The sequence below is a fragment of the Mesoplodon bidens genome (assembly GCF_964165515.1).
Source record: "Mesoplodon bidens genome assembly, chromosome: 18".
Classification (NCBI taxonomy): domain Eukaryota; kingdom Metazoa; phylum Chordata; class Mammalia; order Artiodactyla; family Ziphiidae; genus Mesoplodon; species Mesoplodon bidens.
In genome coordinates this window covers 48933080-48949536 of record NC_138175.1, presented here as the reverse complement: position 1 = coordinate 48949536, position 16457 = coordinate 48933080, and the positions used below count along the sequence as shown (strand labels likewise).

General features: G+C 48.9%; 1 protein-coding gene across 6 annotated transcripts in view; it reads right to left on the bottom strand.

Moving 5' to 3' along the window:
* HNRNPUL1 (heterogeneous nuclear ribonucleoprotein U like 1) overlaps positions 1 to 15661 on the bottom strand; it is a 35340-nt gene extending 19679 nt beyond the window's left edge. The window contains exons 1-7 of one of the 6 annotated variants that reach the window (XM_081216725.1): positions 15599 to 15661; positions 9820 to 9948; positions 7678 to 7834; positions 5874 to 5947; positions 4191 to 4330; positions 2074 to 2173; positions 162 to 274 (exon numbers count right to left, since the gene is read on the bottom strand). In XM_081216725.1, the coding sequence (XP_081072851.1) occupies positions 162 to 274; positions 2074 to 2173; positions 4191 to 4330; positions 5874 to 5947; positions 7678 to 7834; positions 9820 to 9943 (708 nt within the window). In that variant the 5' untranslated portion in view covers positions 9944 to 9948; positions 15599 to 15661. Of the gene's footprint in view, positions 1 to 161; positions 275 to 2073; positions 2174 to 4190; positions 4331 to 5873; positions 5948 to 7677; positions 7835 to 9819; positions 9949 to 13291; positions 13387 to 13677; positions 14159 to 15598 lie in introns of those variants that run through there. The other 5 variants (XM_081216720.1, XM_081216721.1, XM_081216723.1 and 2 more) reach the window with 5 other exon arrangements.
* Positions 15662 to 16457: the final 796 nt, after the last annotated feature.

The window sequence follows — 16457 nt, the reverse complement described above, 5'->3', positions numbered from 1 at the left end:
GCAAACGTTCCAGTGCATCAAAGAGAGACAAAGAGGTATGGCGAGAGTGGCTGGACACAGGGCAGACAATGGACAGAGGTATTCTGAAAAAGAAGTCTGCAGGTTGACCTGACAGGACCAACATTTGGTCCTGTCAACTCCCACAGGCTGCCAGCACTCACCGCAAAGCAGCCAATCACATCATTCTCTGCAAACTTGTCTCCGTAGTTTTCAAACCGGCTACTGGTGGACTTCTTCCCAGTGCCTCCATAGCCATAGGAGAAAGGCTCTTCGCCTGATGGAAGAAACAGGCAAAGGCAGGTTAAACCTGCGATGGTCACAACAGCCTTTATGGCTGTCATGTAGTTTTAAATAAAAAAATCATTTTCTTTACTAGTTTTACTCATCAGATGCTTTGGGCGGGGAAGGTAAGAAAGGTTCTGTTGAAAGGAAGCCCCTCGTTATGCAGAACTTCTGAGGGCTTGATGGCTTTAGATGTTAAGTCTGGGAGTAGGAGCTGAACTGAACTGCTTTGCACAGAAAGGGAGAATTTGGGAAAAAAAGGGAGGAGGGAAGAGAGGAGCTGGGATGGAGGAAGGTTGTATGCTGAGATGCATCCCTTTGCTGTGACATTCAATATTCAGTTAAGTCTCCTAATGGCGTCAATTTTTGCTGCCAATGAGTTTTGGTCAGAAATCAGTAAAAGGATTTTGCTTTTGCAGACCATGAGGTCTAACCCCTAGGAAAGGTACTGGATTGCCTTAGGCTACAGAACTGGGTGCCGATGCAATATGACTGAGACCCCAAGGGCCCTGGCTGACAACTGGGTTACAGAGAGATCCTAGGCGAGGAACCCAAGGAGCATCCTGCCAGTAAAGCAGGAGCCAACAGCACGAATTCCAGGCCCAGTTCTAGTATGAATCAGCTGTGTAACCTTGGACATCCGCTCCACTGTTCTGGGCTTTGTATCTTTATCTGTATCAACTACTTTCCACTTATACCTTAAAACTGAAAGAAAGATAAAAGGAGATGACACATGAATCTTAAATAAAAACTGCTAATATGTATCAAAATGAAAAGTGTTCACTGTTTTTAACGTAGCATTTCTACTTTTAAAGATCAGACTAATTACACACAAGGACAGCTCAAGTGTTTAACAGCAAAAATTTGCAATCAACTTAAATGACCTACAAAACATTGATAAATAAATGATACAACTGTAAAGTGAAAAATTATGCAGTGGTCAAAAAAGCTATACTTATTTACAAAAATATACCCATGGATATTAAGTGGGAAAAAAGCAATCAGGTTACAGTAGTCCGTATAATGTGCCCCATCTGAGAAACACAAAGGACAAAGGAATTGTCTGGAAGGCTACAGGTGAAAATGTTAACATTGGTCGTTATCTCATAGGTTTAGAAGGATTTTCATTTTTCTCTTCTGTAATGGCCTGAATTTTCACAAGGAGCATACATTATTTTCATTTTATTCTTTACACGTTATTTTCATAATCAGAATGTTTTTATGACCAAGGAAGAAGGTCTCAGCATTGGTCACTGAAATCAGTCACTTGGGGTCAGAAGGTCACTGAGGCCTGGGGTTCTGTGAAAATTCAAAACCTCTCAAGGCAGCCCCTGCCTCTCTCCACCAGCCAGCCCTGGCCCCACTGGTCTCTGCTTTCTTTTTTACACTGGGTTAAAGCTCTGGACAGAAAATTCCAGATAGGACTTAATGGGACTTGAGGAACTTATTACTTTCAGCTTGGTTTGAGAACAGGAGACAACTGGTCTTTTTTTTTTTTTTTTTTTTTTAAAAGAAAGGGAACAGTTTATTCTAAAGAGAACTTTGGACCCTCTTCTTAAATATGCAGGATAAATTTTTGTAGAAAAGTTGTTATATCACTGTGGTCCTTCCAACTGAATCCTGTATGTCTGAAGATGGGCAGCGGCACAAGCCTAATCCTTGTTGTCTGTTCCACCCCAGGGTAGTTCTGTTCTGGGTCCAATGCGGGAAAGAGAAACTTAGGAAGCTTGAGAATCCAGGGACAGAGGCACCCGCTCTACTCTCTGGATTGCTTGGCTGACCTCCTCTTACCTAGCTGAGTGCTGCAGGAGTCCAGGGACCAACCAATACGGACAACATGTGGGTCGGGCTCTGTAGATGGAAGGTGCTTCACAGAGATTTCCTCATTGATCTGGGAACAGAGAACAAGAGGGCTCAGAAGTGATTCTCTGGAGGCTGATGGGTTACGAGGCAATACAGGAGGGAAGTGCGCAGATGTTAAAAAAAAAAAAAAATGGCTTTTGCTGCTGGGGAAAAGGTATCTACACTGCTCTGAAGGGCCTGTTGTACTGAAACCAGGGCCTCTAAAGGGCTTAGAAGAGTTCAGGGCCACAGAGAAGGGAGTTTCAGAAACAGTTATTTTTCAGTTTTAACACTTGCTTTAGGGGAAACAGGGACTCTCATAACATTTGGTGTAGAAACATAAATTGGTACAATGTCTTTGGAGGGCAACTTAGTCTTTATTAACTACAAATGCACATGCTCTAATAACCAAGCAATTCAACTTCCAGTTTATCCTATAGATACATACACACAAAAATATTCAGTGAGACAGTGTTTACGTTGAAAAGGGAGGGAGGGAGGGAGGGAGAAAGCAAGTAGAAACCACCTATAAGGCACTGGTCACATTATGGCACATCCCTGCCACAGAATGTGATGCAGCAGTTAAAAAGAATGAGGCAGGGCTGATACACTGGGGTATGGAAAAATGTCCAAGATACAGTGTTAAGTAAAAGCAGCAGAAAGAATAAAAGGTACCTTCTGGGGACTTCGCTGGTGGCGCAGTGGTTAAAAATATGCCTGCCAATGCAGGGGACACAGGTTCGATCCCTGGTCCGGGAAGTTCTCACGTGCCACGGAGCAACTAAGCCCGTGCACCACAACTACTGAGCCTGTACTCTAGAGCCCGCGAGCCACAACTACTGAGCCTGCGTGCCACAACTACTGAAGCCCACGTGCCTAGAGCCCCTGCTCTGCAACAAGGGAAGCCACCGCAATGAGAAGCCTGCACACCGCAACTAAGAGCAGCCCCTGCTCGCCGCAACTAGAGAAAGCCTGCGTGCGGCAATGAAGACCCAATGCAGTCAAAAATAAATAAAAATTAAAAAGAAAATAAAAAGGTACCTTCTGACTTAACCTTTAATTAAATCAGAGGTTAGACTGTCTAATAACCAATATCTATCTCCATTAGATTGTGGCTTTCCGAAAGTTACCCTATGTCACTGACTTTTGAACACACATTTTTCACATTTTAACATCTCCAAAGTCAGGATATATCTTACAATTGATGTGTGAAAGCCCTGTCAGTATAATTGGCAGTGTTTCTCTACGAGTAGCACAAAACAATGCACAACTTAGAATCAGCGTCTTAGCCAAGCAAATACGATAACCCTTGGTCTTAGCTTCCACCTCTAAAAAATGGGGGACAACTGTATGTATTTCATGATGATACTGTGAGGATTAATGGAGATATCCATGAAAAGAACTTGGCACTGTATCTAGCACGTGCAATGTGTTCTGTAAGTATTACCTATCATAAATAAGTTTGGATATGCAAAGGATACACAAGAAATTGTTAACACATAAGGTATCTCTGGAGAATAGGATGGGGATTGGGAGGATGTGAGTATAACTCTGGTTTTCACCCTATAGTCTTTTGTGCCTTCTGAACTTTATTAAACACGAGCACATATTATTTTCATAAACATAACCAGACGTGGAACTGTGGAGAGATGATGGTAGAGGATGACTTGATGGGAGAACCTTTCTTTTTCTTGCTCTTCCCTGTCCTCCCTTTAATTGGTGATGAGCAATTCTTTCTAGCTCACTGCTCTTCCAATCAACTCCTTTTCCTAGTTCTACAAATATGTCATCCCTAGAATGGTTGGCTATACAATACCTGGGTCAAACCCCATCAAGGGAAAATCTGTTTGATGAAGCAATGTATGGTCGGCCTGCTTTCCCCATATATTATTTAGCAATGACATAGTTCTTCTGAGTTCATTTTACTTTTTTTTTTGCTGGGACACAGTCTATGCTCAGTCAAATCTCTTTTGCAATCATGGCTCTGACCAAGGTGGTTGGTGACAGGCTATTCCAAAGGATGGACCTATTTTCTGTCTCTATCCCGTCTGGTTGCTCCCACTCACCTTCATCTCAAAGCACACACGGCCCCTTCTGACCCCATAGCTGGCACGGGCTCCTGACCACAGGTATGCAAAACCTTCAATTGTGAGTGGGTAGCCACTACTCCGGTCTCGGGCCACCTTGAAGTGGAGGTCGCAGTTATCTGTGGAGGAAAAAGCCTGTATTTGGCTGATGTTTTAATGGTCCCGAGAGGGACAGGCACAGGCAGAGGTAAGTTCCCCAAGAGTGTTAACCAGGAGTACACAAGCTGACACACCGTGGGGGCAGGTTCATGAGAAGCCAGCCGCATCGCCTAACCAGTCTCCCTTTTAGCACAAAGGCCCTAGACTACTGCAAACTGGCCTGCACAGGATGAAAACAGCCACTCCACATAGGAACGAGGGTTTTTCACCTGGCTGAGGTCCCAGGATGGCTGTCGGGGGGCCCCTGGAAATAATACACACATGCTTCTAGTGGGGATATACACTTGCTAGGGAGAGGATCCATATTCTTACCAGTTTCAAGGGATTTTAGAATTTAAAAAGGTTAATCCCCACTGCCATACACTTCAACCATCTCCCATGCTAACTCTATTAGTGTGGAAGCCAGACTCCTGCTGCCAACAGCTGCACAAACATCTGGCCCTGATCCACACCCACCACCCAGGACCACTGTCAGGTGCACCACAGACTCCCACCTCCTCGTGTGGGCCTAGGACTCTGCTGCTCGGACTCTCCCTCCTCTTCAAGTCTTTTCTGACCATCTCGTCCAGTAGGCTCTCTCCTTTCTCTAAAGGCTGAGTGCCATGGTCTGTACAACTGGCATTTGGTCAGATGCTGCTTCATGGACCATCGCCACCCAATACTTTAAAAAAATGTTTAGCTTTACGCTGGGTATAATGTCTTTGAGATCTTGCGATAGAAGGGACTGTGTACGAGATGTCTTTATCTCTTCCAAAGCATGAAGCCACTGGTCTATAAACATGAGCTACGTAAAGAATTACACGAATGAACTGCTGTTAACTTTCCACTCTGTTGAAAAGTGCAGTTCTCAGACTTGATTGGGCTTCTGGGTGTGTTTAAAAATTCGGATTCACAGGCTCTACCACGTAGAATTTGTCTTAGGAGGTCTGAGGAGGGGCAGGACCTCTATATTCATTCCCCCAAGTGTTTAGATGCACAGTCAAGGGGAAAGCCACTTATCCAGAGGAAAGAAAACTGAACTGGAGGACAGACCAGGTTAATGCCTGAGAAGACAAAACGGCATTGGTTTCACCAGGAACGTGAGCAGCTGATGGAAACTGGGGAAACGGCCGTCAAAGAGTTAAGTTTCCCCAGCAGCACTCAGGTTCCCTTCCCGCTTAAATGACAACCCTCCGTGTTTACAGGGTGCTAGGGTTTTCCAACTTGCTCTGGTATCCACTCTCTGATGAACGTCACTCAAAGTCCTCTGAGGTATTAGGGCAGGATTATTCCTCCCTGAAGAGAAGCTCAGAGAAGTAGAATGACTTGCCCAGAATCTCACAGTTAGAGCTGAGATCAGATCTTCTGTCTCCAAACCAGCACCCTCATTCTAGAGCTCTGCTGTTTCTCACATCTGAACTAACACTGGCTCTGGATGGTGCCGGGCAGGAATTCTGTGAAGGTTAAGGCAGCCTCCCAATACTGACTGGAAGGCAGTATCAAACAGGCACTCCAAAGACTCACATGTGTCGATGGCAACAAGGGTGTCATCAAAGTCATCTTCATCCTCTTCAGCGGGAGGCTGAGGAGAGCGGCCCCTGTGTCATAAAGAGGTATTAAGTTACATGAGAACGGACAGACAAGGGAAGAAGGGAACTGAAGGTTCTGCTTGAATTTACAAGTGGCCTCCAAGCTGCTTCCTGGATTTCAAGTTCTTGCCACAGAGGTTAGCAAAAGAACTCTGGACTCTTATATCCTTGCAGTGAGAGCAATGACTGTTAACTCCTAAGGTAGGGTCAGGGACTGAAGAGGGCCTGCCCTGCTGACGAGGGCCATCAGAATCATTTAGAAAGTTTTTCCAAGAAGACTCTTCTCTCACACCCCCAGATTCTGATCCACCCCTTTACACGCTGAGAATTACCTCCATGCTGAACTCTGTTACCAGTGGAAGCCTATGGTAGCCCAAAGAGTACTGGGCCAGGAGTGGGAATCTGTAAGAATTTAGATAAACCTTTTATTACAATTTGTCCATATTCCAGGCTTCCTTAAACTCCACATCTGAAAGGATTTGAAATGACCCATTTTTTTCAGTCTCTTTCTCTTTAAAAATGTCCTTAATTATGAACAAGAGTCACTTGTACCAAAATACTAAAAGAGACTATGTGAAAATACTGGTGGTTTCCAACATATGGGAATAAGGGAAAGGGGTGCAAGTGTGGAGTCTAATGTTCAGCGTCCTGCCCGGGACAGGCTGGATGACCTCAGTCCACCATACGCTCAGACCAGGTACACTGTGCCCATCTAGTTCCTGGCACTCCCCCAGCAGCAGGCTTTCCTTTGGTGGAGTGCCCTTCTGACCCTGCCAGTCCAAGGCTAGCACAGAGCCTGGTACGAAGAAAGAGATCATCACATGGTAAGCCTATCCTAGGAAGCTTCCTGTCACCCCTGGATGAAAGCAAGTGCTCTTCCTCTGCCCTCCATCAGCAAGTAGCTCTAGGTCTCTGTTCTATGGGGGGTAGTAGGAGAAACTCATAAGAGGTGGGTTCCATCTCCTGACTTGAGTCACAGCCATGAGACCCAGGCCCTGTCTTAAACAGTCACAAGCTAACTAGAGGATGGACTCCACCAGATAGGAAATAAAATGTGTCAGATGACCAGCCCAGATGAATAGAGAAGGAGTGATCATTCCTAGTTTCCCTGATTGGAAAAGGCTTCACACAGGAGCTGAAGGAGGGAAGGAGGAAGGGGTAGGTCTGGGCCTGGGGGCGAAGGGAGGGGGAAGGCTGGTCAGGGAAGGGAAAAGGAAATGACCAGGGGGGAGGCCACTCCCACCCATGAGCTCCTGACCCTTACACAAAACCCACTGTCCAAATCACCTGTGCCTCCAGGGTCTATCCCAAGGGTGGGCACGTCTGAAAGCACTATGAGTGCTGATAATGAATGAATGAACAGATGGATGGAAGGGGTGTGTTTCGGAGTAGGTCAGGAAATAAATCTTTCTTTCAACTGAGGGATATCAAGCAACCGTTAAGAACAGAACACTGTGCTGGACTGCAGAGCAGTGGGGCAAAGGACTGAAAAGGCAGGCTGGCATCTCACATGTGTTTGAACTTTACCCTGAAAGTAATGGGAAGGGAAGAACTGAGGGAAGGACCAAATATTTAGCAAAGCTGAATCTGGCAGTGAGTGCAGGAAGAACTGGAGGAGCGTGTGAGGGAGGGAGAACTCCACTCTGCCCCTCCCGGCTAGTACGAAGGTCCCAGTGGGCACCAGGCTACAGACATACAGACCTACTGGGAAAAGGGTGACCACTGCCTCACAGACCCACCTCCTATCCTCTCGGTGCTCGAAATACCCCCGTCCCCGGTTTTCTTCATAAGGCCTCTTGCGACTCTGGAACTGCTGTCTGTCTGGTTTGAGTTGAGATGCTTCGGGTGGGAGGAAGCTGGTGGGTGCTTCTTGCTTCATCTCTGTCTTCACTTCTACTGTCAGGACAAATCCAGATGGTCAAGACACTCAGAAACTCCTCAGCCATCACCTTCCTGGTCCCCTTTACCTCAGGAGATACTGGAAGGATCCTGACTATGGTGATGAGGTCTGGGCCCAGGCAGCTTGCTGAGTTCAATGGAAGCCTGCTGAGGGAGCCAAGACGGCTGTCCTGGAGAACAGGGCTAGAATAAAGGGAGGCTGGGGATGGCCATCCAGGCACATCAGCACCAGCAGTTGATGGGGTAACAGATGTCAGTCAGATAACTCTCAGGCTTCGTGGGGAGGGAGAGGGGACTTCAGCACTCAACAAGGACAAGCTCACTAAGGGCCTACCCAAAGGCGAATGACTGCCTTGGCTATCTTGCCAAAGGCCCCATGAAAGTTGGCAGCTACCTTGGCCTGCACCAAGTGGGAGGGAGCCCCCAAAACTTCTAAGATTCCACAGTTCCACATTCTCTAATTTCTCCTCCCCAAGAATCTCTTCACTTCAGTCCTTACAAAGTTTCTTCAGTCTAGCAATGGAGGGGAGAAAGTCAATTCAACAGTGTTGTGGTCCCACAGCTAACTCTACCGGCTTTAATCACTCTATTACAAAGCCCAGAATCATTCCAGAAGGGAGGGTCTGCAGTTAAGCCAGCCCACAGGTGTGATGGCCTCATTAAGTCACACCACAAATAGGAAGTCAGTAACATGCTGTGGACCACAGGAAAATCCCAGTCTCAGGCAGACTCCCAGAATCCGTGCCTACCAAGGGAAACCCATGGATTCAGTCTAGCCTCATCTCTCTCACAGCATCTATGGATGCTGTGGATCACTCACATCTACACATTTCAGCATTCAACTCAAGACCACCCTGGATCACCCCCTGGCTTGGGCATGCAGACCAAACCTCTCAGAGAAGGCTCGTTGCTTGCTAGGGCAGAGATGGTGCTCACTCACCTGAAGAGAACTTCCATGGTTCCCAGCACAGAGCTGGGCTCACAGGAGGCCTTGATAAATGACTGCACGGAAAATACTCTCCTTGGGCCAAATGATCCCACAAGTCTCACAGAGCCTGACACAAATCTACGGTTTAACCTACATTCATTAAAGTCCTGAGCCACCCACAAGAAATGTCTGGGGATTTCACTTTGTGGATGAACCAGAATGGAATCAGATAGAACCAGCTAGATTCACTAAGAAAAGGCATTGGGGCCACAGCACAGTGAAAGGAGCACAAGACTGGGAGCCAGTCCTGGCTCTGTCATTACTCAACGGTAGGACCCTGCTTCCCCAACACCAGGACACTACTGGTGAGGAGTGCTGCTTACTGACCAAGAGCAAAGGGCCCAGAAGCCAGCCTCCTGGTTCCAACCCCGGCCCTGCCACCTCCCCCATCTATAAAATGGGGAGACAGCTACAGTACAATTGGGTTTCCCAAACTGGCACTACAGGGAACTTTGTTCTACAAAGACACATTTACATGTTTGGGAAATCCTGGGTTTAAACAATGTGACAGAGTTTTTCCCAATCCAGGACTTCTCAGCGTCTTTAATGCTCTAACGAGCACAGTGACTCTCCCAGAGGTGGTATAGGATACACTGCATTTTTCAGATGTGTTTGTCCAAGGAACCTTTTTCTGAGAAGTCCCTAATAATATCTCCTGGAATGATATCCTTCAGAACGTGGGGAACACTGGACTAGATTTAGAAGGTCCTTTCTGGCTTCCATGTTCTAAGATTCTAAGTAAGACTCAAATATTGGCCTCCAGGTCTCATCTCTCTAGGACGTTGGTACTAACATCTGGAAACACACCGTGAAGACTCCCCTCTCCTAACACTTGGGAGTGGGACTAAGTTCTTTCCTTCACAAAGACCTTGCCAGAGTGACAAAGCCCAAGTGGAATGCCCAAGAGAAAGATGCAAACTAGACAGAAGGTAAGGGCCACCCACACGTAGATTCTATTTCCTTCAAGAGAGACAGATCATGTGCGCTTTCCTACCTGGGCGATAGGCCTGCTGCTGCTGCTGGTCCATTTCCAGCGTTCTCCTCTCGTAGCCTGACTCGTTCTCTTTCTTGATGACCTGCGTCTCATAGAATTGGTTCTGCATGGTAATGTTGTCCATGACATCTTAAAACAAAAAATGGCCAGTTAGAAGGGTGTTTCTTGGGACTAGAGGTAGCTTTTTAATGCAAAACGACACCATCCCCACTGGGGACAATTAGTCTGCCAAAGGCTAAAAGGTGGGATAACACCCTCAGATGGAAACCCACCTGGGAAATCAGGGGCCCCAGCTGCCTGAGGACATGCTCTCTTGCCCCTCAAAAGGTTGGAGATCTATCTGTGATTGGGTTCTACAGAATCCCAACATACAAAACCAAATGAAGCAGAACTGCTCTGGTTGAAGCAAGGAGATGGGAGAGTAGGAGAAGGGGTCCAGCTTGACCTTGCCCTCTAAGTCCCCACTAGGGTGGGAGGTAACTCCACAGACACCTGGGATTCCATGGAGCACAGTTTAAAAATTACCAGCCTAGCTGTTCTGTGATGTGGTATAATGCTTAGAGAGTTACCTTTAGGGTACAACCTTAAAAACTGTTCAGAGCACAAACCAGTCCTCTGTCCGACCCAATTCACTACTCCCACCTGCATAGCCAACCCTCTTTAAGAATCTCTTCCACCCTGCAATAGCTGTAAAGATCAGGGGTAACCATCTCAGTTGAAGAGGAAATGGGGGAGGAAGGAAAGGAACTGTTAAGAAAACAGGAGCCATGATAATAGTGGCCTTCAGACTCATTAGGGATAAATCCTAAAATATTTGGAGTTAGGTGGGAAGGGTTTCAGGAAGGTGTCTTGTGGGTTCAGGAGGAACTCAACTGAAGGGTGGCAAGAATAACAGTATCAGGGAATTCCCTGGAGGTCCAGTGGTTAGGACTCGGCACTTTCACTGCCAGGGCCAGGGTTCAATCCCTGCTTGGGGAGCTAAGATCCTGCAAACTATGCAGCACCGAGAAAGAAAGAAAGAAAAGAAAGAAAGAAAGAAAAAAGAATAATAACATCAACTATTTATGGAGTACATACTACATACCAGATGCTGGGATACAGCTGAGAATACGCTTGCCCCACTAAAACCTTCAGTTTAGCAAGACAGACACACGTTAAACAAATACGTAAGCACAAAAATTATGATTGGGTTAAGGGCTATGAAGAAGTACCAGGGGCTAAGATCAGGGACCCAGAAAGTAAGAGATAAGCCTTGACTCAAAGGATACATAGGTGATGATAATTCAGTGACCAGAATGGAGAAAACATTCCTGGGGTTGGGATGACACATGTGAGAGCTCAGAGGTGGGACTAAAACCTGAAACTCCCTCAAGAACCTTGTAGGCAAACCCAGAGAGAACTCTGGAAACCTAGGGTTAGTAGTGAGCAGGTTCTCCACCCCAGGGGCAAGCTTTGCTAGGTGCCTCCAGAGCCCTACTAGTGGCTGTGCCAGGACTAGTGAGGCAGAACCACAGGGAAGGGCAGATTATTCTGCTGCTTGCTAACTGATTGGATCCTTTCTCAGAGGACAAATATATCTGGGCACAAACCAGGTGCGGCCAAAGGGAGGAAAGCCACAGATCACGTGGTCTGCTACAGGTCTGTTTACCAGGGTTGAAGGAAGGGGTTTGGAGGGGGGCATAAAAAGGGACCCAAAGGATTTTGTTATAAGGTGTAGGGGAGAAAGGAAGACGCAGAATAACTCCTTAATTAGAACACAAGGGACCCTTTCAAACCATTTTCTTTCTTCCAGGCTCCAAGCACAGTGTTCTTCTCACCACGGAAGCCTCACATCTCTCTGAGAATCTCCTGTGCTCACAGAGGAAGCCTTGCTCAGAGAAGCTATGGTTCTGGGGCCCTTCTCCGCTCTCTAAAACATCCACCTCCTAATAACACACAGGCCCAGTGCTAAGCCCCTTACGAATGTAATCTCATTCGTAACAACCCTGGGGGGTGGGGACACTATTATTATCCCAGTTTTACACACAAGGGAACCAGGGCTCACAGAGGTGAAGTGACTTGCCCAAGACAAAATCTGAGTCTAGAGTCTATGCTCTAAAGCACATCACTTTTCTTTGGAGCCACCTCCAGCCATTGGCCCTTCTTCCTAGGCATTCCTGCCAGGGTCTCGCCTGCCCTAGGCAGGCACACTGGGCCACTCCTTCCTTCCTTCACAGGTCTCTGCAATGGGAAGTACTTTCCCCAGCATCTGAGTTCTAGACAATCGCTCTCCACCCCAAATCTACCCTCAGATTGCCCTGCTCCAGGAGATTCCATCTCTCTTCAACAAGTAAATACCCAATGCCAACCCCAAATCCAGTCTCTTCTCTGACCCTCTTGTTCTCCCCATTTCCTTAGCCCTATGGCTGAGAATATCCTCTTTTCAGAGAAATAACACAAACTCTGAATGCCAGAGTCCTTTCTACTTACTCTTCAACCTCTCCGATCCCTGTCCTGCTAGAAAGCCACCCTTTTCTAACTCCAGATTTAGTCCCTCCCATACCGGGGTCGCCTCCCTTCAGAAAGTAACAGATCTACTCCATCCCCTCTCCTTCAGAGACTCCTTCAGAGTCACACCTCCTGGCTGATGCACAGGTTCCCAGCTACCCCTTGAGGCCCCCTCCAATCCCTGAGCACAAAAATAACTGCTTCTGGGGACCAAGGAGCCCTCCTGTGGAGATGCTCGGCCTCAGAAACACTCCCCCCTACTCCACCCTGAGGTCCCCAGCCAAGTCAACAGGTTTTCTTTCACCCTCCACATCCTACACACTCTCCCCTCCCCTACATTTGACAGACCAGCTACACACTCCTGTGCTGGACACAAGGACCCTCTAATCCCCTAAATACTCCATCGAGTATCTACTTGTTATCTACCCCACCCACCCCCAGCTACCCTTGTTCTCCAAACATCCCATACTGTTCATCTAAGACCATTCAGCAGTAGCCACGGCGTTATTTGTTCTCAGAGCCTTCCCAGCTCTAGACCTCCAGGTCTCTCACCCAGTGAACCATCCTTCTCTCCTCCACCAGCTTCTGGACACCAAGGTTCCATATACCTCCTCTATAAGTCAACCAGAAGTCCCCAGATTGCCAGCATCAAATGCCCAGGTTGCCCCTGCCTCAAGGTTGGCCTTTCAGCCCCGGATCTGAGTCCCCCAGGCCATCCTCAGCCAGATGGAAGTCCCCCTAGTACAATCACGTGGTGGTCTCCCACATCCCCTAAGTGCTCCCCAGTCAAACACCAGAACACACAGTCCATCAGACCCTCCCGGGCCAGACACCAGCACTCCATTTTAACCAACCCATAAGAATTCTCGGTACCCCATCCAGCAGCAAACTCCAGGACCCTCCATCCTCAAAACTCTCCCAGCCCTGAAAACACGGCTCCCAACGCCCAGCCCATAGACTGGGCTAGCATGGCTCCCAAGCCTACCCAGCTGTAAACCCTAAGATCACCATTTCCAAGATCCTCCTCGGCCCCCCGATAGAAAACCTCCTGTTCTTCCGACTCTCTCCGGCTCCAGAAACCACAGCTTCCGGTTTCCGAACCCTAGGCTCCGGAATCCTCTACACCCCCGGACCTTCCTCATCTCCGAAACCGAGAGCCCCCACTCCAGTATCTCCCCTGCACCGAACGCCAGGATCCACCCTCCGGTCGTCCCAAGGGCCTTGTCCCCAGATCCTTTTCAGCGGCGGATGGCGCGATCCCCCGATCCTCAGATCGTCTCTCCCCGACCTCAGGCGCCGGGATCCCGCGTCCCACAGCCCTTCCTCGGCCCGGACTCCAGGCTCCCCGGCCCCCGCCCCGCGCACTCTCACAATGTCCGTCCGGCCCCGAGTAGCCGCCGGGCTCCGGGTGCGGCTGCAGCCCGGGCGGCGGTGGCTGCGCGGTCCCCTCCAGCTCGGAGCCCCCCTCGGTCTCGACCTCCTCGTTGTTGTGCCCGGGTCGCCCCGGTTCGTCGTCGGCCTCGAGCTCCCGCTCGTCGTCGGGCTCCTCGGCCTCCAGCGCCGCCTGCAGCCGCTCAGCAAGCTCGGCCTTGAGGCCGCGAGTGTCCAGGCCGCGGCGCTGCAGCTCCTCACGAAGTTCGTTCACCTTCAGACGGCGTACATCCATGGCCCGGGCCCCCGGGGCGGCCCCCGAGCCCGGCCCTGCCTCCCAGGGCTCAGTCCCCCTTAAACCTTTCCTGTCAGGAGGCGAAGGGGGAGAGGGGGGGGCCCCCACTCCAATGGCGGCGGCGGCGGCTCAAAATGGCCGCCGCCACCGCCTCCCCCCTCCTCCGTGGCCCCGTGCGATGCAACACGGGTGCCAATTGGCCATCACATGAGGGCAATGGGCGCGGGCCCAGGGACTCAGCCAATCAGAGCGCGTCTTTCAAAAGAACGTCAATGAAAGGGCTTAAGAGCTGCCGGGGAGGAAGCGTTGGCCTACGTCGGTGCTGGGACCGAAGCGGGAGGGCGGGAAAAGGAGGGAGGAGGAGCGCGCGGTGATTGGGTAGTGCCCGCGCGCCCGCTCCCGTAGGGTCAAATGAGGGAAAGGGAGTAAAGATTTGGACCAATCAGTGATGAGATTTCAGAATGAGCGCCCCCCCCCCCCGCCCCACGGCCTTTCCTGTGCGGTCCTTTCATCAAACTAGTGTCTCTGTAACGCATATCTTGATTGGTCTAAATCTCCCGCCCCTAGAGGAGTCCAAACGGGTAAATCCACTAGAAACCAATCAAATGGAGGGTCGGCAGACACCCCCGCCCCCCTTTCACAATTGCCTTTAGGAAACCGGAAAGAGATGAATTCATTAAGGACCTGCCCCTTGCCGTTAGGGCGGTTTCGAAACAGTCTGTCCACCAATCTCAGTTACTGTCTTATCTCTCTAAAGCTAGTATAGTTGCATCGTTTTAGGAAAACCTACCCAGATTGGCCATTCTGGTTACGGTCGGCCTTACGAATATTGCTGTAGAGGGAAGTACACGAAATCGAGATTAAGTAGATAAATTATTCTTAATCTGGAAGAAACTCAGTTGCCTTTATGAAAAGCAACCCTTTGACTTCAGAGAATCCTGAAGGTTTGAAAATAGAGGCTAGACTAACAGCGGGAGAAAAGTTGTAAAGGGAATCACACTCTCTCCCCTTTGATAATACATCTCACGGGGCGTCTCTTTATAGCTGCGCTACCGTCTTTCTCTATGGTTGGTATCTTACGTGGAATGGGCACTCTGCACGCGATCATAGAGCCTTCCCCTCCGGAAATTTCAGGGGCCTCTACCCCACATCCTCTAAACTGCTGTTCAGTAGATCCGCCTTTTCGGTGTCTGTATTGACAAGCTCAAACACACAGGTCCGTAGTTAAGCCTCACTACTAAACTCCACAGAGTTTCACAATGTCTAACACTGCACCACCTGTCGCTTCTAACTCAAAAGACACAAAGCTTCTGTAAGGTACACTATCGAGATACACAATGCAAACGCCCGCTGCCCACTGAGCCGTACCTAAAGCCCACAAAAGCCACACAAAACCTCTACTTAGACAAAAGCGCACACACAAAACAGATAAACAAATGGCGTGTGTGGGATCAGAAGCATCAATTCAGGGGATAATACACCAAACTTCGGTGTAGATGAGCCCACTAAGGTCGCCACAGGCAGGCGGCTTCAAATGATAAAGACACACAGGACAGTTACACTACAAGATTACACCACGGCAACCTAGACACACAACACCCACTCAGAAGCGGGACAGACACTCACGTGGGCCCGTAGGTTCCAGTCCAGACACCCCGCCCCTCGCCCACGTCCGACTTCCTCTCTCCTCCCAGCTTCCCACAATGATTTGTTCTAAAAAAGTTTGTGGCCCGGATTGAACTGTTCTCGGTTCGCAGGAGCCACCACCGGGGGGCGTCCGGGCGCTGCCAAGGATTCCTCCATCTGCTGGTGGACACACCCAGGAACTTGTGCCTGCGATGCTTGCAAAACACAGTGGGCTTGGCTTGGCAGGAGTCCCTTTGTGGGCTCGTGATTATTGGAGGTGCTCTGTGCCTGTGTTTCTATGTGAATCTGAACGTTTGGGTTTGTGAGTGCCCTATACGTACTCTATATGTCTGAGTATTTGTGTCTGTGTCTGTTACTCTAGTTTCTTCCTATTCCTGGTGACTGCCTGCCTGTGCATGTTTGTAAACATGTTTGTATCTGTGTAATTTTGTGTTTCTCTGTGTCTAAATTTGTGTCTCCGTATTTGTGACCAGGTGTGCTTGAGTATGTCCATTAATTCATGGGTCTGTTACTTTGGAGAGGGGTAGGGTCTCTGTGTGACCCTGTGAATATCTATGTGCCTGTTCCTCACTAGGGGTTTCAGTGAGTCTGCTTTTGTTTGCCTGTCTTTTTGTCTATGTATATGTTCATTTCTACCCTCTTTAGTGAGGGGAGAACTCCAAGACCCCACCAAACCCTCCTTTTTACTGGGGGAACTGAGTTGCCAGGGAGAGGGGCCATATGACAGCTAAGTGGAGACAAGATGAGACAAGCATGGTTACAAAGTTTTATGTGATCTGAGCCCCTCTGGAGGTTTCAGAGTCCACACTCTGTTCGGGGGGCATAAGGGACTGGCTCA